Source organism: Jaculus jaculus, chromosome 1 (assembly GCF_020740685.1).
Source record: "Jaculus jaculus isolate mJacJac1 chromosome 1, mJacJac1.mat.Y.cur, whole genome shotgun sequence".
Classification (NCBI taxonomy): Eukaryota; Metazoa; Chordata; class Mammalia; order Rodentia; family Dipodidae; genus Jaculus; species Jaculus jaculus.
In genome coordinates this window covers 128,518,138-128,542,658 of record NC_059102.1, presented here as the reverse complement: position 1 = coordinate 128,542,658, position 24,521 = coordinate 128,518,138, and the positions used below count along the sequence as shown (strand labels likewise).

The following is a 24,521-nucleotide window of genomic DNA, read 5'->3' as shown; positions in this document are numbered from 1 at the left end:
CCTTCTGCCTCAGCCTCCTGAGTGCTGGGATTACAGACATGAGCCATCATGCCTGGTGCAAGAAAGTTCTTTATTCACATTCATGTACCCCAAGAGAAGCAGAAGTAGCAAGAGGTACAACACTGGCAAATGTGAGGGAAAAAAATCACCTGCATTCCTGGTTTATTCATCTGGGAAGCTAAATTCATTGGCTCCCTTTCCAGGGCTTGTAACATCCGGAACATGTCAACAGTTAACTCACTGAATTTAACCTGTAAGAAAAACAAACCTGGTCATTAGTGTAATGGGCAGAACTTCTGGTGTTTAATTACATTATTTATTCTTGCATATTTTTCTTGTATTCTTGATCACAGGTGGTATTTTAGTCTCTAATATTTCATTATGAAGTTTTGTTTGTTTTTGTTTTTCAAGGTAGGGTCTAGCTCTAGTGGAGGCAGACCTGGAATTCACTATGTAATCTCAAGGTGGCCTCGAACTCCTCCTTCTGCCTCTCGAGTCCTAAAATAAAAGGCATGTGCCACCACGCCTGGCTTTCATTATGAAGTTTTTCACAAGAACTGTGCACAGACATATGATCACCATATGATATACATGACTAGCACATTCAGGCTTGCTCCATCACGTTTCTCCTTCTATCCACATCCCCATTGATCTACCAATTTCTTTATGTATTTTTAAAACAGCAACAAAAAAGAGGTATAAAAACATGGGTCCTGAGATGGAGAGATTCCTCATTGGTTAGAGTACTTGCTTGCAAAGCCTGACAACCTGGGTTTGATTCCCCAGCACCCATGGAAAGCCAGAAACACAATGTGATGCATGTGTCTGGAGTTCATGTGCAGTTGCAGAAGACCCTGATGCTCCCATACTCACATTTCTCTCCCTTTCTTGCTCCTTTTCTACCCTCATTCCTTTGCAAATAAATAAATAAATATATTTTTTAAAAGCATGGGCCCTACAAAACATGCTAACTTTTAGCTAGGCTGAGAATATTGTTTAGACTCATTTATAATTTCTTGAGGATTTTTTGGCACTACACAATATTTTACACTGCATCCTTTTCCATTTTCTTTTATATATTTTTATTTACTTATTTATTTCAGAGAGAGAGAATGGGTACACCAGAGCCTCTTGACACTGAAAACTTCAGATGCATGTACCTGTGCCACTCTACATATCTGCTTTATGTGGGCACTTGGAATCAAACCTGGACTGTCAGGCTTTGTAAACAAGTGCCTTTAACCATGAAGCCATTTAACTTTTTAGTTAAGGTGAGTATCTGTATATGAAGATTATTCACTGGAGGCCAGGTGTGGAGGCAAATGCCTTTAACCCCAGCACTTGGGAGGTGGAGGTATGAGGAGCACTGTGAATTTGAGGCCAGTCTGAGACTACATAGTGAATTCCAGGTCAGCTTGGGCTAGAGAGAAACCCTACTTTGAAAAATGAAACAACAAAATTTTTCACTGGAGTTTCAAAATGTAACTCATTTATACACACACACATGCTACGGTGTTACGGTATTGGTTATAAAACCCAGGGTCTTATGCATGTCAGATAAACATTCTATCACTGAGCCACACACCAGTCATATTTTCATATTTAATACCTTTCTGAAGACTAACAAAACTTGATTTTCAACCATTCACAGAGCAAAAGCATAAAGAAGGAAATTCTAAATACATTTAATCTTTCAACATAGAACTGCATTTCCTAAAATATGCTATGACTGTCCCAAATTCCTACATATTCGTCAACTATTACCATTACACAACAGAATGAAAGAAGCCCTCCTATACTTTATGATCAACCACATATCTGTCTGTCCTTTCAGTCTAAAATGTGTCATGTAATAAGAGCACATGTTTTAGGGTAAAATAGCTGTATGAGAGTTATTACAGGGCCGCATTGTGCAACCCAGGCTGGCCTCAACTCCTATTTCTCCCTCCATGTCTTAGGGATGCAACAAGCCTGTGCCACAGTACCTGACTTCTCATAATTGTTCCAAGGAGCAAACTCTATATGCAGCAAAATTACAAGTTCTAATTTTAGTCTGGTTTTGTTGTTGTTTGCCTGGTTTTCTTTTTTCTATTTGAAACAAGGTCTTACTATATAACCCTGGCTGGCCTAAAGCTCACTATGTAACCCAGACTGGCAACAAACTCACAGCAACCCTTCTGGCTCTACCTTCCAAGTGCTTGGATTACAGGCATGTGCCACACATCCAGCAGACCTACTCCTTAAAAATCTTTGTTTTCATGCCATTAGAGGACATACATTCCACAGTATAAGCCTGCTGGTGCTCATCTGACCACTCATGCCAGGCACCCTCGGACCTTCATACTCCCTGTTTCCAAGACTGCACCAATTTCCTTCAGTCCTGCAGCTCAACACTCATTAGCACCCTCAACCTCATAGATGCCAGACTGGCCACAAACTAGCCATTTAGCTAAGGATAAACTACAACTTCTGATTTTCTCACCTCTACCTCCAAAGTGCTAAGATTATAGGCATGCAGCCAGCATATCCCACTTGCTGTATGCAGTATTGGGGGTTTTGTGCATGCTGGGGAAGTACTCTTATCCCCTGAGCTACATAACAAATTCTGCTAGCTGTACTTTCTAAGGATATTTTTGTTTATTATTTATTTGTTATTATTATTATTTACTTATTTTGGGTTTTTATTTTTTTTTTATAATTTTATTTATTTATTTATTTGAGAGTGACAGACACAGAGAGAAAGACAGATAGAGGGAGAGAGAGAATGGGCGCGCCAGGGCTTCCAGCCTCTGCAAACGACCTCCAGACGCGTGTGCCCCCTTGTGCATCTGGCTAACGTGGGACCTGGGGAACCGAGCCTCGAACCGGGGTCCTTAGGCTTTACAGGCAAGCGCTTAACCGCTAAGCCATCTCTCCAGCCCTTATTTTGGGTTTTTAAAGTGGGGTCTCACTCTAGCATAGGCTGACCTGGAATTCACTATGTAATCTCAGGGTAGTCTTGAACTCAAGGCAATCCTCCTACCTCTGCCTCCCAAGTGCTGGGAGTAAAGGCATGTTCCACCATGCCCAGTTTACAGTTCTATTATTATCACAAGCTATTACTATCATTTATCAAGATTACTGCAAGTTTCCTAACAGTTTATTACCCCACCTGGTCTCTGTTCTGCACAACTACACACAAAATGATCCTCTCAGAAGGTGGTGTGAGCAAAGCACATGGATAATTGAAAAATAATAAAATAACAAATAACATCAAAATACAAAAAAAAGGTGGTGCATGCCTTTACTCCCAGCACTCAGGAGACAAAGACAGGAGAATCACCTTGAGTTCAAGCCCACCCTGAGAATACAGAGTGAATTCCAGGTCAGCCTGGGCTACAGTGAGACCTTACTTTTTAGAAACCAAAACCAAACCAAAAAGAAAGGCAGGTATGGTGGTGCATGTCTTTAATCCCATCACTCAGGAGGCAGTGGTAGGTGGATCACTGTGAGTTCAAGGTCACCCTGAGACTACATAGTGATTTCCAGGTCAGCCTAGGCTAAACAGCAATATCCTACCTTGAGAAACAAAACAAAACAACAAAAAAGAGGGCTAACCATGGGATATATTTTATAATCATGGAAAATGTTAATAAAAATTAAAAAAAAAAGAGGGCTGAAGAGATGCCTTAGTGGTTAAGGTGCTTGTCTGCAAAGCCTGAGGACCCTGGTTCAATTCCCCAGTACCCACACATAAGCCAGGTGCCCAAGATGATACATGCATATGGAGGCCCTGTGTATTCATTTCTCACTCTCTCACTCAAATATATACATATATTTTTTTCTTTCTTTCTTTCTTTTTTTTTTTTTGTTTTTTTTTTTGTTTTTTTCGAGGTAGGGTCTCACTCTGGCCCAGGCTGACCTGGAATTCACTATGGAGTCTCAGGGTGGCTTTGAACTCATGGCAATCCTCCCACCTCTGCCTCCTGAGTGCTGGGATTAAAGGCATGCGTCACCATGCCCGGCTTCTTTCTTTTTTTGTTTGTTTGGGTTTTTGAGGTAGAAGAAAGTGGTGGGGGGGAGAGAGAGGGTATTACCATGGGAAATTTTTTATAATCATGGAAAATGTTAATAAAAATTGAGAAAAAGAAATTTAAAAAATATCTGGGCATGGCAGTGTACACCTTTAATCCCAGCACTCAAGAGGCAGAGGTAGAAGGATGGGGTGAGTTCGAGGCAAGCCTGGGACTACAGACTGAGTTGCAAGTTAGCCCAGACTAATATGGTACCCTGCCTCAGAACAAACACACACAAAACAAAGAAAAAAAAATAACTATAAAATTTAAAATGGTGTCAGTATGGTGGCTCAGACCTTTAAACCCAGCACTCCAGAGGCTGAAGTAGGAGGATAACTGAGAGTTTGAGACCAGCCTAGGCTACAGAATGAGTTCCAGGTGAGGTTTAACTGGAATGAGACTCTGCCTGAAAAAAATAAATAAAGCAATAACTGGAAACTTATTAGAAAATGACAGATGTTAAGGTAGGAATCAACATTCAAAAATACATAAAACAGATGACTTTCTGATATTCAGTAGATTTTCGTAAAGTACATTTCATTTTTAGTGTATTAAATCCTCATCTTCACATGAGTTTTGTAATTAAAACATTTGAAATTCACTTTTGACCAATGAATTAATTTTCCAAACAGCTCTTCTTCCTTCTTTTGGCTGATTGGAGAAATAATATGTGGAAAGTTTAGACAGTTTATAAAATTGTAAGCAAGGGATGAGGAGATGATTCAGCAGTTAAATGCACTTGTTTGCAAGCCTGTCAGCCCAAGTTTGATTCCCCAGTACCCATGTAAACCTGGATGCAAAGTGCACAGGTGCCTGTGGTCACACAGTGCCTATGGCAATGGGAGGAAGAGTCAGAAGAACCTGGAAGCTCACAGGGCAACTAAATTGGTGCATGCAGCAGCAAAACAAGAGACCCTGTCTCAAAGAAGATGAAAGGAGAGGACAACCATCTGCAGGGTGTCCTCAGACCTCCAGTTGTGTGCTATGGCATGTGCCTTCATGCATGCATGCATGCATATACACACACACACACACACACACACACACACACACACAAAGTTGTATAAAAGAAGATAAAAATCAATTATAAGTGATAGTCACAAACAAGCTTTTTGGATATTGATGAATTTTTTTCATTTCCCCTTTCCCCTGCCCTTTTCCTTTTCTTTTCTTTTCCTCGGTTTTTCAAGGTAGGCTCTCACTCTAGTCCAGATTAACCTGGAATTCACTATGTAGTCTCAGGGTGGCCTTGAACTTATGGTGATCCTCCTACCTCTGCTTCCCGAGTGCTGGGATTAATGGCATGTACCACCATAGCTCTTGCTAGTATTTTGTCTATGAGTGCACACATTTTAACGTGAAATCACTACAAATATATTTTCATTTACCATGTCCCAGGTATCTTCTTTTTCAAAAATTTTTTTTTCTCATTTATTTTTTTTATTTATTTGAGAGCAACAGACACAGAGAGAAAGAGGCAGAGAGAGAGAGAGAGAGAGAGAGAGAGAGAGAGAGAATGGGCACGCCAGGGCTTCCAGCCACTGCAAACGAACTCCAGACGCATGCGCCCCCTTGTGCATCTGGCTAACGCGGGTCCTGGGGAATCAAGCCTCAAACCAGGATCCTTAGGCTCCACAGGCAAGTGCTTAACCGCTAAGCCATCTCTCCAGCCCCAACTATCTTCTTATGTCATTAAAAATTCTTTCTTTTTTTTCTTTTATTCTTTTGGAATTTGAAGTAGGGTCTCACTCTAGCCCAGGCTGACCTGGAATTCACTATGAGGTCTCAGGGTGGCCTCAAACTCAGTGATCCTCCAATGTCTACCTATGGATGCCATCACACCTGGCCAAAAATTCTTTCTTTAAAAAAAAAAAATTTGGGCGCTGGAGTGATGGCTTAGCAGTTAAGGCACTTGCATGCGAAACCTAAGGACCTAGGTTCAATTCCTCAGGATCCACACAAGCCAGATGCACATGGTGGCACATGTATATGGAGTTTGTTTGCAATGGCTAGAGGCCCTGGCATGCCTATTCTCTCAATCTAATAAATAAATAAACATAAAATATTAAAAAAAAATATTTTACTTATTTGCAAGCAAAGAGATAGAAAAGGAGAGAGGGAGAGATTAGGTGTGCTAGAACCTCCCGCCACTGGAAATGAACTCCAGAAACACGTACCGCTTTGTGCATTTGGTTTTATATGAGTACTGGCGATTTGAAACTGGACCAAAAGGCTTTGCAAGCAAGCACATTCAACCACTGAGCCATCATTCCATCCCTAAAAATTGCTTTTAGCCATTTAGGTGTCAAATATATTTCATATATGAAAATGGCATTATATATTAAATCATTATCTCATTCATGTTAGGATATTTACCAGGAATAAATTCCATGATTATTTAAAACCTTTTGCAAAGTTATGTGTAATTCCTTCACAGTTCTTTACCTGATTATTACAATTACCAATAATAAGTGCATCAGCCAAAGACAACTGTCCAACAATCATGCCCTGCTCCAGCAAGGGGGCTCCTGTTTCGGCAAGACGATTGGATGTTATAACAATGGTATTATCATCATTTAATACCATTACAGGGTCCGCCTAAAGAAAAAAATAGGAGGTTAATGTTAAGATAACACATCAATAGCTATTTCTCTTTTTGAGACAATGTACACACCATAAAAACATATACCACAGTACCATTTACCTACTCATGATTATGAAACCTTTCCTTCAAAAACTAAAGATAAGCCATGTATGGTGATGTACATCTTTAATCCCAGCACTCGGGAGGCACAGGTAGGAGGACTGCTGTGAGTTCAAGGCCACCCTACTTTGAAAACATTAAAAGAAAAAAAACTAACCTCAATGAAAGCTGCTACTTCTTGAAGCACCAAGTTCCACTCCACTTGATCTTCAGTGTTAAAGCGATGAGTATAATCTTCAATTTCATCAGACAATTCCTGATGTTAAAACATTAGTTATTAAAAACTGCCATACAAATATATAGCTGGGTTGTAATATTCTTAACAGAAAGTAACATAGTTAAGTATAATTCTTTTCAATGTTCAAGCCTAATTGTAACTATAAACAATGAAAACCACAGGTTTAATTCTAATTCAAAAATTTCAGAACAGCATGCATCAAATAAAAATTTTATAAGCATTGAGGGCTGGCTTAGCAATTAAGGCATTTGTTGCACAGCCAAAGGTCCCAGGATCCACATGAGCCAGATGCACAAGGTGGCACATGTGTCGAGTTCATTTGCAGTGGCTGGTGGCCCTGGCATGCCCATTCTTTCTCTCTCAAATAAATAAATAAATAATTTAAAAAAGTTTGCCAGTCCGGTGTCAAATCTTTAACACCCATAAACGCAGATGCAAAATGTGATGCAAACATCTGGCATTTGTTCACAGTAGCCAGAGACCTCGGTGTGCACATGAGCATGCATACACACATACTACGCAGACAATGAGTAAAAATTGTCAATAAAAAGGAATAAAACTGATGAATGGGCTAGACAGATGGCTCAGCAAAGCTGAACTACCCAAGTTCGATTTCCCAGTTACCACATAAAACCAGATGCACAAAGTAGTGTATGCATTTGGAGTTTGTTTTCAGTGGCTGGAGGCCCTGGCATGCCTACTTTGTCTCTCTTCTAATCTATCTCTGCTTACAAATAAATAAATAAAAATTTTCCTCAAACTTTTTAAACAAACTTTGTTTATTTACTTGAAGAGGGAGAATGGACATGCCAGGGCCTCTAGCTGCTGCTAATTAACTCCAGATGCATGTGCCACCTTGTGCATCTGGCTTGTGTGGGTCCTGGGGAAATCAACTGAACCTGAGTTCTTTGGCTTTGTAGGCAAGCACCTTAACCACTAAGCTACCTCTCCAGCCCCAAATATTTTTTTTAAAAGGGCTGGAGTAATGGTCTGGGCTAGAATGAGAGCCTACCTTGAAAAACAAACAAACAATAAAGACTGGAGAGATTGCTTAGTGGTTAAGGCACTTGCCTGCAAAGCCTAAGGACCCAGGTTCAATTCCCCAGTACCCACATAAGCTAGATGCACAAGTCTGGAGGCCGTGGTGTGCCCATATTCTCTCTCAACTAAGTAATAATAATTTTTAAAAAAAGAGTAAAAACTAAAGGGCTGGAGAGATGGCTTAGTAGTTAAGGTGTTTGCCTGAAAAGCCAAAGGACCTAGGTTTGATTCCCTAGGACCCACACAAGCCAGATAAACAAGGTGGCACATGCATCTGGAGTTAATTTGCAGCAGCTGGAGGTCCTGGTGTGACTTTTTTTTTTTTTTTTTTTTGGTTTTTCCAGGTAGGGTCTCACTCTAGCCCAGGTTGACCTGGAATTTACTATGGAGTCTCAGGGTGGCCTTGAACTCACAGTGATCCTCCAACCTCTGCCTCCCCTGCTGGGATTAAAGGCGTGCGCCACCATGCCCGGTGATTTTCTCTCTCTCTTAAATAAATTTAAAAAAAATAAGGAAAAATAAAAGTTAAATAAAGAACTTTACAAACATTGACTTCCTATTCAGTGCTATATCTGCAATAAATTAATATACACAAATGACTGGAAGGAGCAATCACAAAATTTTAATATTTAATATTTATCAAATACTTCCTGATTTTCTTTGAGTCCAAAATATTAAGAAGTTTGCCATCAAATCAATCAATGAAATTTTCCAATAAAAACCTTTGGGTACAGGGCATCCAGAATTTATCATTCAACAGTTATAGTTGTTAAGGTATACTGAATGCTATTAACATTTTTTTTAAGCATTAAAAAAAAATTAGGTATTTATTGAGAGAGAGAAGAGGGAGAGAATGTGAATGCAAGGGCCTCCACTTGCTGCAAACAAACTCCAGATGCATGCATCATCTTGTGCATCTGGCTCATGTGGGTCCTGGAGAATGGAGCCTGGACCCTTTGGCTTTGTAGACAAGTGCCTTAACCGGTGAGCAATCTCTCTAGCCAGCCTGTTAATTTTTAACTACCTAAGGGATTGAGGGATAGAGCAGCAATGAAACTCTTAAATTGTGATAATCTTGACTGTCAATATATCTGGATTGAGCAGTTTGTAGGTGGTTAGGAAAGCACATCTCTGGATAAGTCTGTGACAGGAGACAGTGAGTGCTCCAGTATTATGAGTGGCCTCATCCACAGAAGGGACTCAATACGTCTGTGAGAGGAGACTGTGAGTGCTCCAGAATTATAAACGATCTCATCCACAGAAGGGATTCAAAACTTTAATATAGTTACCTTTACCAGATCCTTCACAACATCCATCTTGTTGAGAAGAAGACAAACCACTATAAATCTTGCATAGTATCGTAGCTTCTTAACTACCAATTCAGGTCTATAGCAGATAAAAGAAAAGTCAGTCATTAGTTTAAGTCAGAACACATGCTTTTGAATTTTTTCTAATATTTTGATGGCTTTTAAAACCTCATCAATTTTTGGATGGTTAAGAAATTTCCGCATCAGAGCTGGAGAGATGGCTTAGCGGTTAAGCGCTTGCCTGTAAAGCCTAAGGACCCTGGTCGAGGCTCAATTCCCCAGGACCCACATTACCAAGATGCACAAGGGGGCGCATATGTCTGGAGTTCATTTGCAGTGGCTGGAAGCCCTGGCGCACCCATTCTCTCTCTCTCTCTGCCTCTTTCTCTGTCTGTTGCTCTCAAATAAATAAAAATAAAAAAATTAAAAAATTCCACATCAAACCACACTGGCCTTAGCTAGGCATGGTCATGCATGTGTTTAATCCCAGCAAGGATGCAAGGTCAAGTACTGACGTTGAGACCAACTCAGGCTACATGAGACCCTGTCTCCAAAAGGGAAAGGAAAAGAAAAAAAAAAAAAAAGCATAAAACATATATTCTCTCAAACACATTTCTTTGGGCTGGGTGCTAAGGTAGGGTTTTCCCTCTAGCCCAGGCTGACCTGAATCTTACTCTGTTGTCACAGGCTGGCCTCAAACTCAGTGATTTTCCTATCTCTGCTTCTGAGTGCTGGTATTAAAAGTGTACACCACCATACCCAGTTTAAACACATTCTTTTACACAATGATTAAGTCACAATTCATATATTCATTAATTCAGCAAAAATCTACTGAGAATTTGGATGCCTAAAAATAATGCTACGTTTTAAAAGGACAGTAATTAAAATAGAAAGACCAGTGGTGCACGCCTTTAATCCCAGCACTCGGGAAGCAGAGGTAGGAGGATTGCCGTGTGTTCACAGACACCCTGAGACTATATAGTGAATTCCAGGTCAGCATGGGCTAGAGTGAGACCCTACATCAAAAAACCAACCCCCCCCCCAAAAAAAAGAAAGAAAAAGAAAAAGAAAAAAAAGACCAAAACTCTTCTTTACAGACCTTATAGGAATAGAAGCAAGTAAAATATAGATGACTAAAATGAACTCATAATATAGGGGAATAAATAATAACAAGAGAAATAAAAGACACTACTTGAGGCCTGCCATGGATTGAGTCTCAAATGTCCCCCCATAAGCTTACACATCTGAACACTTAGACCACAGCTTATATTGGTTACACTGGTTTTGGGATGTTGGCAGAAGTAGGCCAATGAGGGAAGGACTTGACAGTAACTGACCAACCCTACTTCTGCCAAAGCTCCCTACTTCCTGCCAATGTGATGGAACCACACAGGTTCTTGCTGCTCCCACCATCATATCTTCTCTACTATAATGGACTATAACCTAACAAACGGAGAACCACAATGAATTCTCCCTCTCTTATTATGTTGCTTCTTTCAGGTATTTTACAGTGATGAGAAAGTGTAAGAATAGTCCCACAGGACTGGATAGTGAGTGAGAAAAGGCTTCCTGGAGAAAGTAGTAAGCTTTTACAAAGATATATGGCTCATTTGGTCAAGTCCCTGCCTTGTAACCATGAGAATAGGAGTTTCACCCCCCAGAACCCATGTAAAAAACTGCACATGGTTGCATGTACTTGAGATCCAATCATTGTGGGAGATGGAAACAGGTGGATCCTTGGGGCTCCCTAGCCAGCCTGTCTAGCCCACGTGGTAAGCTCCAGGCCAGTGAGAGACCTTATCTCAAAATCAAGGTGTCGTGTGCCTGAGCAACACAAGAGGTTGTCCTCTGGCCTCCACACACATCCACAAACACATGTGCACACTCACACACACTGGAGTCTAGCCAGCTGTCAAAGGGATCATTACGTCAACATAAAGGGTAACAGTAGTGAAGTTTTTGTGTTAATTAAAGTAGGCATTATGAATCTAAAACTGAAAGCTTTAGAACTTCAGAATGGTGATGTCAAGGAGGGACTAGCTGACAAATCCAGACCACCACCAAGCTTTTGCACAACGGGTTGGCATTTGGTTCTCTCTTGTCCCAAAGCAAGAGATTTCTCATTTTCGCTCCAAATAATCCACTAGCCAACAGCAAAGGAACAATTCAGATGTGTTTGCTGCTGAAGGAGAAATTGCAATAAATCAAAGTCTTGGGTCTTAAGCAAGGGGCCCAAGGCCTATTTCCCTCCTGGCACATTAGAAAATACAGGAAGGTGAGCTTCAAAATGCATTTTGCTATTGCATAAAATAGTTCTCTTCATATATTCATATGTATATATATTTAAAGGCAGGGTCTCATTCTAGCCCAGCTGGCCTCAATTCACAACAATCCTACCTCTGCATCTGGCATGCTGGAATAAATGCAAGTGCCAACACATCTGACTCTCTGTGTGTACTTTTAATACTGATAAGTGTTACACAATTATTTGCAGTTTTTAGAAGTATAACTTATTTCATCAAAAATTAATACAATTTAGCTGTGTGTGAAGGCACACCTGTAATTACATACCTGGAATCCCAGTACTTGGGAGGTTAAGGTAGAAGGATCACCATGAGTTCAAGGCCAGCTTGGGCATGGGCTACAATGTGAAAACTGTCTCACAAAAAAAACAAAAACAAAAAAACTGCGCATGGTGGCACTCAATGAATCCCAGTACTGGATAGGGAGAGGCAGGAATTCAAGGCTAACCTAGGACTGTAGATGAATTCCAGGTCAGCCTGGGCTAAACTGAGACCTCATTTAAAAACACAGAGAGAAAAGGGAGGAAAGAAAAAAAAAAAAAAAAAAAAGGAAAGCCCAAGAAGGAGACACTTAGGAGGCAAAGGTAGGAGGACCACTGGGACCTCAGGGCTATGACTACAGAGTGTCAGTTCAGTCTGGGTTACAGTGAGACCCTACCTGCTTCAAAAAAAGAAGACAAATTGAATAAGCTGAATGGGAAAAAGAATTAAGGCTAGAGGAAAAGCACTAATGGAGCTTTTTTTTTTTTTTTTTTTTGAGGTTGGATCATGTTCTGGCCCAGGCTGGCCGCAAACTCACAGCTATTCACCTCTGGCTCCTGAGTGCTGGGATTAAAGGCATATACCACCATGCCCGGCACTGATGAAGCTTTGACAGAGGATGAAAGAAGGAAGGACAGACAAGAAATGACTTTAGCATCTACACAGTGGGCCATGTCAAAGAAACTCCCCTAGACAAGTCTGCATAAGATGTGTAAGGGAATAAAATAATTTGTCAGAGGAAAATATTCCCAAAAATATAACTGTCTAGGGCTGGAAAGACAGATTATTGGTTAAGCGCTTGCCTGAAAAGCCTAAGAACCCTGGATAGAGGCTCGATTTCCCAGGACCCACGTAAGCCAGATGCACAAGGTGGTACATGCATCTGGGGTTCGTTTGCAGTGGCTGGAGGCCCTGGTGTACCCATTCTCTCTCTCTCTCTCTCTCTCTCTCTCTCTCTCTCTCTCTGTGTTGCTCTCAAATAAATAAATAAATAAATAAATAAAAATAAACAAAAAAAATTTTAATATCACTGTTTAGCTAGAAAACTTAACAATAGTCAACCATGCTAGTCTCAGGAGAAACAACAAAACTGTGATATTTCTACTATAGTTAAGAAAATATAGGGCAGGGGAGATGGCTCAGCAATTATATACACTTGCTTACAAAGCCTGATAGCCTAGGGATCAAGTCACCAATATCCATGCAAGCCAGATACACAAAGTGATGCATGTGTGGAGTTGGTTTGCAATGGGTAGAGGCTCTAGTACATCCATTCCCACCTCTTCTCTCTATCTCTTTCTCTCTCAAATAAACACAATAAATACAATCTTTTCTCTACATAATGGCTGTGAGTTCTGTTGTTGAGAATAGAGAAAATGTAGACAACCTGTGTTAGAATGTTCTTCAACATTCTTGGAATATTAGCAACAAAAAACCTCCAGCAAACCAAACATGGTGGTGCACGCCTTTAATCACAGCACTTGGGAGGCAGAGGTAGGAGGATTACCATGAGTTCGTGGGCACCCTGAGAATACAGAGTGAATTCCAGGTCATCCTGGACCAGAGTGAGACCCAACCTCAAAGAAAAAACAAACCAACTCCATCAGGTCCCTATTTCTTCCAGAGTTCCATCCTCATCTGAAATCTGTAATCCACCTATATCCCCAATGTCTACATCTGCATTAGAAGATAATATTGTGAAATAAAACTAGAATACCACCTTTCTTTTCTTCCTCTCTTATCCAAACATCTGCCATACCCAGATATTTCACATGTGTTCAATGATTCCAAGTGACTCTGGCTGAACTGTGGGGCTTAATCTTCTCTCTCATACTACTAGATAGTTCTCAACAGGCTATTGACAGTGTATGAGTAAAGAGTACACAGGCTACCAAGAACAAAGCTAAGCCTCACTTTGGAGTCTTTTTTTTTAAACTCCCATGAAACCTGTTTGGCCAAGATCTGTTATGAAGCAATCATATTAACCCCTCATTTGTGCTGTAGCTCTACCTGGCATTGTGACACATTTCATAACATCTATAGAAACACCTCAGTTAACATATAGCTGTATACATGCTACATAGCCTGTACACAAGTGCCCAATGTAGCCTATTAAATGAATACAAGTTATAAAACATGCAGCAGGTGTAGTGGTTCACACTTTTTTTTTCTTGTTTTGTTTTTCGAGGTAGATTATCACTCTAGGTCAGGCTGACCTGGAAATCACTATATAGTCTCAGAGTGGCCTTGACCTCATAGCAGTCCTCCTATATCTGCCTCCCAAGTGCTGGGATAAAAGGCATGCACCAACACATCCACCTTCTTGTAGTTTTTTTAATTTTTATGTCGGAAAGAGAGAGAGAGAGAACTGGCACACCAGGGCCCCAGCCATTGCAATTGAATTCCAGATGTATGTGCCACCTTGTGCGCATGTGTGACCTTGTGTGTGCACTTATGTCACCTTAGTGGCTCACACTTTTAATCCTACCACAAGGGAGGCAGAGGTTGGATGAATGCCATGAGTTCAAGGACAATACTACACAGTGAGTTCCAGGTCAAATGGGACTAGAGAGAGATCCTACCTTCGAAAAAAACAAAACAAGGGCTGGAGAGATGGCTTAGTGATTAAGGCGCTTGACTACAAAGCCTAAGAACTAAGGTTTGATTTCCCAGTACCCACATAAGCCACATGCACAAGTTGGCACATGAATCTGGAGTTCATTTGCAGTGGCTGGAGGTGCTGGCACACCTATTTCTCTCTCTCTCTGCTTCTTTCTCGGTCTCTTTCAAATAAATAAGACAAAAAAGCCTGAGGACCAAAGTTCAATTCCCCAGTCCGCAAGAAAGCCAGATGCACTAAGAGGCAAGGCACATGCACCTGATTTTTGTTTGTAGTGGCAAGAGGCCCAGGAGTGTCCATTCTCCCTTCCTCCCTCCCTCCCTCTCTCTGCTTACAATGAATAAATAATTCTTTTTAAAAAGTATTTTTTTCTGCACGATTTCCACATGGATGAGAGATGCTGAATGTTTTGTTTTCACCTTTCTGAAAGAACAGTTGACACATACCTGTCCTCTTTATTGACCTGAGAATAATATGATCTCTGTCTGATGGCAGAATAGAAGGAGAAAGCCTCATTCAGATAACTGGTCTCAGATGTGCGTAAACTATGGAGGAAAAAATTAATATAATCAAAACTGAAACCTTTCACACTTGGTCCATTTTGCTCTATTCCTCATCACAGGGGATGAAATAATTGCTCTAAATTTGAGTCAGCAAAGCAATAATCATATTACCCTTTGATTGTCTCACAATAACAATAATAGGGCTGGAGAGATGATTTAGCGGTTAAGGTGCTTGCCTGTAAAGTATAAAGACCAATGTCTGACTCTCCAGATCCTGTGTAAGCCAGATGCATAAGGTGATGCATGCATCTGGAGCTCAGTTGCAGTGGATGGACACCCTTGCACAACAATTCTCTCTCTCAATATTTTGTGATGCCTAATGACAGTCAGTAGTCAACATTCTCATTCTATAAAAGGCCTCTCCAGACAGCATTCCACCTGGGTGTATAGGCCTGGATAGCAAGACTTTCTATGACCTTCCTCAAGTCCACTGTCACTTGAACTTTGGCCCATTTTTAAGCTTTTTTCCCTCACAAAATAACTCATTTATATTATTCTTCAGGGGATGCTACTGGGTTTTCTCTGACATCTCTGATTAACAAGGAACTTTTCACATCATGTTCTAACAAAGAAAGCAATATGGGTGGTGGCAATCCACATGACATGTCAACCTTAGGAAGATGAGGACTTTTTTTTGCCTCTTAATTTACAAATGGCTCACACCTTGATGTTACTTTGTCATGAGGTTTAGAAGATACTTAATTTTTATTTCCTTGACTTAGAAGATGGGAATATACAGATGCTGCTGCTCTGAAATGTCTTCATGCCTCTTGTATAACAAATCCTACAAAGATACCTTTATTATATTTTATTCTATTTTGGGGGGTCTCCCTCTAGCCCAGGCTGACCTGGAATTCACTCTGTAATATCAGAGTGGCCTTGAACTCATGGTGATCCTTCTACCTCAGCCTCCCAAGTGCTGGGATTAAAGGTGTGCACCAGCATGCCCAGCCAAGATCATTTTAAGTATCTTATGAATCAAGTGAGTTATGATATGTTATGCTATGTCTCTATATATTACCAAGAATAAGTGAAGCCATAGGAACAATAAACTTATTTAGAATTAATCATGTATTTTAAAAACCAAACTGTTTAAAAGAACCCTTGAAGCAAGTAATACTGCTAAGGTGATGCCAGTCTGGTCTGAACCAGATTATGTTCATAACTCATTGTCTTCCCTACTGCATATCCTGTTTTTTAAACCAGGAAAGCATTTTATTCTTTCCATAAGCAATCCACTTACTAGTAGTGGTAGTACAGCTGCCCAATCTTGGAAGCAATTTCCCCTATTTGCCACCGCTTCAAGCCATATCGATTATCCAAGACTTGTCTGTTTAAACAGAAGACAAAAGATAGAAATTAAATTCTATGAATTTTAAAAATAACCAAATCAGTAAATTCTGTAGAGTAAGTACTATTCAATTAAAAAGACAGAAAAGAAACACTATTCATTAGCAAAACTTGTAAATTTCTCATGAGATTTCAATACAACCATTCAACTGCATTTTTAAATGTATGTATCGATAGATTTAATGATTCTGAGACAACACATCATGTAGGCCAGGCTGGACTCAAGCTTGCTATATTGTTAAGGATGACCTTGAACTTCTCATGCCCCAGCCTTCATCTCCCAAGTGCCACATCCCACTAACAGGACAGTTCTCAAGCATCTTTGATAGCCACACATGGTGGTTCACTCCTGTAATCTCAGCACTAGAGAGCCTGAGGCAGAAGGATCACATTGAGTTTGAGGCCAGCTTGAGTTATAGTGAGACCTCACCTCAAAAGACAAGGAAAAAAAGTTGAGATATGAAATAGTACTCTGCTCTCCTTGCAAATAAATAAAAATATTATGAAAAAAAACCAAAAAAAGTACTCTGAGCTACCTATGTTCATGAAAATTAAAAGGAATACCATTGCCAAATAGCAATGACCAATAAACATGTTTTTATTTTATTTATTTATTTTTTGTTCATTTTTATTTACTTATTTATTTGGGAGTAACAGAGAAAGAGGCAGAGAGAGAGAGAGAGAGAGAGAGAATGGGGCGCCAGGGCCTTCAGCCACTGCAAACGAACTTCAGACACGTGCGCCCCCTTATGTATCTGGCTAGCGTGGGTCCTGGAGAATTGAGCCTCAAACCGCAGTCCTTAGGCTTCACAGGCAAGCACTTAATCATAAGCCATCTCTCCAGCCCAAACATGTTTATTTTAGAATGTGTTTTAGAATGAAACCATGGATCATTAAGCCCACATTAATCTGGGCCACTTCAAATATAATGGTGTCTTAGAAAATTTCCAGAGGGCCAGGTCTTCAATCTCAGCATTCAGGAGACTGAGGTAGGAGGACTGCCATGAGTTCCAGGTCAGCCAGGGCTAAAATGAGACCCTGCTGAAAGTAAGTAAGCAAGGAGGGAGGGAATGGAAGGAGAGAAAGGAAGGAAGGAGTGAATGGAAAGAGAGAGAGGAAGGAAGGAAGGAAGGAAGGAAGGAAGGAAGGAAGGAAGGAAGGAAGGAAGGAAGGAAGGCAGGCAGGCAGGCAGGCAGGCAGGCAGGCAGGCAGGCAGGAAGGCAGGAAGGCAGGAAGGCAGGAAGGCAGGAAGGCAGGAAGGCAGGAAGGCAGGAAGGAAGGAAGGAAGGAAGGAAGGAAGGAAGGAAGGAAGGAAGGAGGGAAGGAGAGAGGCTGGAGAGATGGCTAAGTGGTTAAGGCACTTGCCTGCCAAGTCTAGTGACCCAAGTTCAATTCACCAGTACCCACATAAGCCAGATGCACAGACTGGCATGTGCTTCTGGAGTTTATCTGCAGTGGCTGGAGACCCTGGTGCACCCATACTGTCTCTTGGGTCTCTCTTTCTCTCTCTGCTTGCAAATAAATAAATTCAAATAAAAAGGAAGGAAGGAAGGGAGGGAGGGAAGGAGGGAGGGAGGAAGAAGGTGCCTGGCATAGTTGCACATGCCTTTAATCCTAGCACTCAGGAGGCAGAGATAAGAGAACTGACCTGAGTTTGAGGCCACCCTGAGACCTCATAGTGAATTCTAGGTAAGCCTGAGCTAGAGCAATGTCATACCTTGAAAAACAACCAAATAAACAAAAAGAAAAAAAAAATGGGGGCCTGGAGAGATGACTCGGCACTTGCTTGTAATGCCTGACAGCCAGGGTTCAATTTACCAGTACCCACATAAAGCCACACACAAAGCGGCACATGCAATTGGAGTTTATTTGCAGTGTCAAGAAGTCTTTCTCTCTGCTTTCAAATAGGTCATTTGTAATGGCAAGAGGCCCTGGCACACCCACTCCTTCTTTCTCTCTGCTTGCAAATAAATAAATATATTTTTTAAAAAGTCACAGAGAAACACAGTTAAAAAACCTGACATACGGTGAAATGGCTTAGTAGTTAAGGCATTTGCCTGTGAAGCCTAAGGACCCCGGTTCGATTCCTCAGGACCCACGTAAGCCAGATGCACAAGGGGGCACATGCGCCTGGAGTTCGTTTGCAGTGGCTGGAGGCCATGGGGTGCACATTCTCTCTTTTTCTCTATCTGCCTCTCTCTCTCTCAAATAAATGAATAAATAAATAAAATATTTACAGAAAATCTAACATAGGAAAAAATTGCTTTAATTTAGGTCATGAACATGAAATACATTATGTTAAAAATATCAAGATAGGCTGGAGAGATGGCTTAAGTCGTGAAGGTGTTTGCCTGGAAAGCCAAAGGATCCCCGTTTGACACTCTAGAACCCATGTAAGCCAGATGCACAAGAGGGCACATGCATCTGGAGTTCATTTGCAGTGGCTGGAGACCCTAGCATACCCATTCTCATTCCTTCTCTGTCTGAAATATATACATACATACATATATATATATACACATATATATACACACACATACATACATACATACATACATACATACATACATATATATATATATATATATTTTAAAGTAACAAGACACAAAAAGCAATGAAGCCAGGCATGGTAGCGCACAGCTTTAATCCCCACTTGGGAGGCAGAGGTAGGAGGAGCACCGTGAGATCAAGGCACCCTGAGATGACATAGTGAATTCCAGGTCAGCCCGGACTATACAAGATCCTAACTTGAAAAACCAAAAAAATTAAAAAAGAAAAAAAAATGCACTGAGTTTGTCTAAGGTCTTAACAGTGGCTAATATATAAAATAGGCCTTCACTCTTCATTCTCCTTTAACTACAAATCCCCTTACCGATGCTGCTGCTGGAACTTCCAGAGTTTGGTGTAAACATCAAAAGTTCTTCCAAAGTAAGACTGCCACTGCTTCTGTCCATACTGTGGTAAATCTCTGTAACAGTAAGAAGTATAAGTTAACTTCAAATCTCTTCTGCTGTTGGGAAGCTAAGTCTTATGATCCTGCAAGTAGATCCGTGTTTAAATCTTTATAGTCAGGTTTTCTTTTATTAAAAAAAAGTTCTCAGGGATTTGGACGACAACCAGAGAGGTGCGGGGTCAGAAAGCTCCCGGGTGGCACCCCCGAGATCAACAATGGATACCCAGAAGGATGTCCAACCCCCAAAGCAGCAGCCAATGATCTATATATGTGGAGACTGTCTCATGGAAAATGAAAGCAAATCCAGGGATCCAATCAGATGTAGAGAGTGTGGATACAGAATAATGTACAAGAAAAGGACTAAAAGAGCCGGACGTGGTGGCGCATGCCTTTAATCCCAGCACTCGGGAGGCAGAGGTAGGAGGATTGCCTTGAGTTCTAGGCCACCCTGAGACTCCATAGTGAATTCCAGGTCAGCCTGGGTTAGAGTGAGACCCTACCTCGAAAAAATAAAAAAGAAAAAAAAAAAAAAAAGAAAAGGACTAAAAGATTGGTTGTTTTTTATGTTCAATGAAACTGAAAATACAGAAGTGTCTTAATTTGTCCCATTAATGTTTTCTATTATTGTATAGCCTTTGTGTTAGTGTACTTATGAGCACCACTATACATGTAAAATTTCATTTAAAAATGAGATTGTATTTTAATACCCTGTACAAAGAAATTTTGGTTCACTGTGAGTTTTAATTTATTATATAATCTGGCATACAATGAGGAATAAAATTGCTTCTCTAACCAAAAGAAAAGTTCTAATATTTTAGAGCTGGGCATGGTGGCACACAACTTTAATTCCAGCACTCAGGAGGCAGAGGTAGGAGGATTACCATGAGTTCAAGGCCACCCTGAGACTACAGAGTGAATTCCAGGTTAGCCTGGGCTAGAGTGAGACCCAACCTTGAAAAACAAAAAAAAAAAGTTTCATTTTAGGAGCAAAAATAAAGCTCTAGGGTCCAGGACACTTTTCCTGATCTCCTCACTAAGTGACAGTTCATTCTTAGTGACCTTTACAAATGTCTTTCTCAATAAGGATTCTACACTTATTCACTCTCAGGTGCTATAGAGCATGTGCTGACCCAACATTTTATCCCCTTTTGGTAGAAGGAAAACACATATTCCTATCCTTGGGCTGTATTACTTGTAGTACATGTCTTTCAAAAACTCCCTACCAAATGAATATTGGGCCTAGCCATATTACCTTGTTTTTAGCCAATGGCATGGTATTTATCTACACCATGTCTCAGAAACCATTTCAACACCTCACCTTCTCTCCCCAGTCTAAGTCTGCCTGCTCTACAACCTGCAATACACAGAAAATACATTTAATGGAGTCCAACCAGCACTGTAGACAACTTGTAGCTAACATGGAGTTAGAAATAAATCCTTATTATATCAGGGCACTAACATTTTGGAATATTTGTTGTAGCAGCCTTACTTAGAAAAAAACTAGTATAAAAATCTTTTAGCAGGAACAGGTTAAATCCATAACAAACACACACACATACATGACTCACATCAGGACTGAGGAGCAAGTAACTGTTACCAAAGGCTATAAAGCAGTGGTAAAACTGTATCTGCCTCCACCAACTTGAAATGCAGACAATGTGACTAATGAACTTGAGGATTTATACAAGGCAAAAGCAGTGAGTTGCACTTTAATGAAGTACTATAAGAAAAAGATGGAATTAGCAAAGAAGTGGCTGATAATCAGTTAAAAGGGAACTGAGAAAATCCATGAGTTCAAGAGTGTTTAGGACCAAAAGATACAACAATTTCTAATACTGAGCTATAAAAGACATAATTAAGACAGGCATGGTGATTCATGTCTGTAATCGTACCACTCAGGAGGTATCCCTTGTAGACAGACCTGAAATAGAGATCATCAATTTTCCCTCCAGTTTGAGTCTCAGATCGTTTTTTTTTTTTTTTTTTGAGGTAGGGTCTCACTCTAGCCCAGGCTGACCTAGAATTCACTACACAGTCTCAGGGTGGCCTTGAACTCACAAGTGATCTTCTTACCTCTGCCTCCCGAGTGCTGGGATTAAAGGCATGCACCACCACGCAGGGCTGAGTCTCAGATCTTTCTTCTGTTCCATAGTCTGCGTTGCTACTTCCTCATTAACATTTTATTACTATAAGTTTATAATACAGGTAGCACATTTCTTATTTTTCAGCCTTAGCTATTCTTGATTCTTTGTGTTTGTGTTTAAATATAATTTTTTTTAAAGTCAACTCAAAAATTTTAAAACAAATTTATTTAATTAAAAGAGAAAGAGGAGGCTGAAGAGATGGCTTAGCAGTTAAGGCACCTGCCTGAAAAGCCTAAGGACCCATGTTCGATCTCTCTCCAGATCCCTCGTAAGCCAGATACACAAAAGGTGATGCAAGCACAAGGTCGTACATGCCCACTAGGTGACACAAGTGTTTGGAGTTAAGATTTCAGTGGCTGAGGATCTGGTCTTCCAATTCTCTCTCTCTCTCTCTCTAAAAAATAAAAAGAGGAAGAGAGAGAGAGGAAGAGAAAAAGAGGCTAAACCTGCCGGGACCTCTGGCCACTGCAAATGAACTCCAGGCACATGTGCCACCTTGTGTATCTATCTGGCTTTATGTGGGCACTACTGGGAAAATTGAACCTGGAACAACAGGCTTTGCAAGTAAGTGCTAAACCATCTCCCCAGCCCTCAATTTATAATTTTACAAAAAACAAAAAAATCCTGAATGCAATGCCTGCTGTTTTCTGGCTAAATACCTATATATTATGCTAACCAAACTGCGCTATAACCATTTTTCTCAATGTTAATACCCACATATTAATGTTACGCCTCACTTTTGATTAGAGAAGTTTCTCTTTTTAGATGGTGGTGACCACTGGGAAAACTCAAAAGGCAACATAGTGCTGAGAAGTAACAGTGAAGTGTTCATCAGTGAGACATCTCTTATCATCATCTTCCAAGGTTCCAGATCCATTGCAGAAGAGGTGGTGGAAAGAATGTAAGAGCCAAAGAAAGGGTAGGTCTCCTTACAATGCAATCTTCTGGACACAAAATGGCCTGGATATCCATTACCTTGTAAGTGCCTGGAACTACCTACACAAGACCCTCATAATAGAAGAAAAAGATGATGACATCAAAATCAAAGAAACTAATCGGGAGGGAGAGAGGATATGATGGAGGGAGGATTTGTGAGAGGGAAAGTGGGAGAGGGGAGGGAATTACCATGGTTTATTGCCTGTAATTATGAAAGCTATCAATATAGAAGTTAAAAAAAAAAAAAAAACCCTGGTACTGCGGCACATGTCTTTAATTACAGCCCTTGGGAGGCAGAGGTAGGAGGATCACCCTGAGTTCAAGACTACCCTGAGACTATATAGTGAACTACAGACCAGCCTGGACTAGAGTGAGACCCTACCTTGAAAAACAAAAAGCAAACAAACAACAACAACAACAATGACCAAAAAAAAAAAAAAAAGTTAAAAAATCTTCACTAAGGGCTGGAGAGATGGCTTAGCAGTTAAGGTGCGTGCCCAGATTTGAGTCCCCAGGACCCACATAAGCCAGGTGGCATATGCATCTGGAGTTCGTTTGCAGTAGCTGGATCCCTGGTGCACCCCTTCTCTCTCTTCCCCTCTCCCCCTCTGTATCTCTTTCTCTCAAAAAAAAAAAAAAAAAAAAAAAAAGAATCTTCACTGAGGTCTAATGGGAACAGAACAAATTGGGACAACAATTGAGAAACTGTTTTTCAAAATAATTTTGAGAACCAACCATATCTGAATGCCATTTATGCAGAAATATTGTCATTAAATTTATGACATTTTCCACAAATACACTTTTCAAAAAAATAAAATATTATTTTATTTATTTAACAGAAAGAAAAAGGCACACAGAAAGAGAGAGAGTATGAGTGCACTAGGGCCTCCTGCCACTGCAAATGAACTCCACATGCATGTGCCACTATGTGTATCTGGCTTTACATGTACATACTGGAGAATCGAACACAGACCATCAGACTTTGTAAGCAAGTACCTTTTAACTAATGAGCCATTTCTCCAGCCTAAATTTGAACTTTAAAAGAAAAAATACATACACATACACACACACACACATTCACTCTGAGACCACATAGTGAATTCCAGGTCAGCGTGGGCTAGAGTGAGACCCTACCTCAAAAAGCTGTGTATGTATATATATGTATATATGTGTGTGTGCGTGTATGTATGTATGTATGTATATGGAGGGAGGGAGGGACAGACGGAGGAAAGGAAGGTAGAAGAAGGAGAGAAAGAGAGAGAAGGAAAAAATGGGCATGCCAGAGCCTCTAGCCATTGCAAACTAGCTCGAGATGCATGTACCTACCACCTTGTGCATCTAGCTTTATGTGGATACTGGGGAATCAAACCATGCATCTAGAGTTCATTTGTGGTGGCAAGAAGCCATGGTGTACATACCTCCAGGGCCACTAGCCACTGCAAAGAACTCCAGATGTGTGTGCCACTTTGTGCATCTGGCTTATGTGGGTCCTGGAGAATCAAACCTGGGTACTTAGGTTTCACAGGCAAGTGCCTTACCACTAAGCCATCTCTCCAGCCCAATTTGTATTCTATCAGATATGTCTGAAGGATTTTAGCATACTTTATTTATTTATTTATTTTTAGGTAGGGTTTCACTCTAGCTCAGGCTGACCTGGAATTCACTACATAGTCTCAGAGTGGCCCAGAACTCATGGTGATCCTCCTACCTCTGCCTCCCAAGTGCTGAGATTAAAGGCGTATGCCATCACACTTAGCCCTAAGATTTTAGCATACTTTTGCCAGATTGTTTTCTAGTCATATATTTCTCTTAAATAGATAAAAACATCTTCTTTATTTTTATTTATTTGAAGAGTGACAGAGAGAGAAAGAATGGGTACACCAGGGACTCCAGCTACTGCAAATGAATTATTGACATATGTAGCCCCTGTGCATCTGGCTTACATGGGTCCTGGGGCATCAAGCCTACAACTGGGATCCTTAGGCTCCACAGGCAAGCGATTAACCTGTAAGCCATCTCTCCAGCCCAGCTGTATCTCTACTCTAT

General features: G+C 40.6%; 1 protein-coding gene across 1 annotated transcript in view; it reads right to left on the bottom strand.

Moving 5' to 3' along the window:
* Scai (suppressor of cancer cell invasion) overlaps positions 1-24,521 on the bottom strand; it is a 175,288-nt gene that overhangs the window by 34,498 nt on the left and 116,269 nt on the right. The window contains exons 4-10 of the mRNA XM_004662802.2: positions 19,315-19,410; positions 16,336-16,422; positions 14,976-15,074; positions 9,328-9,424; positions 6,917-7,015; positions 6,501-6,653; positions 150-251 (exon numbers count right to left, since the gene is read on the bottom strand). Of these exons, the coding sequence (XP_004662859.1) occupies positions 150-251; positions 6,501-6,653; positions 6,917-7,015; positions 9,328-9,424; positions 14,976-15,074; positions 16,336-16,422; positions 19,315-19,410 (733 nt within the window). The remainder of the gene's footprint in view (positions 1-149; positions 252-6,500; positions 6,654-6,916; positions 7,016-9,327; positions 9,425-14,975; positions 15,075-16,335; positions 16,423-19,314; positions 19,411-24,521) is intronic.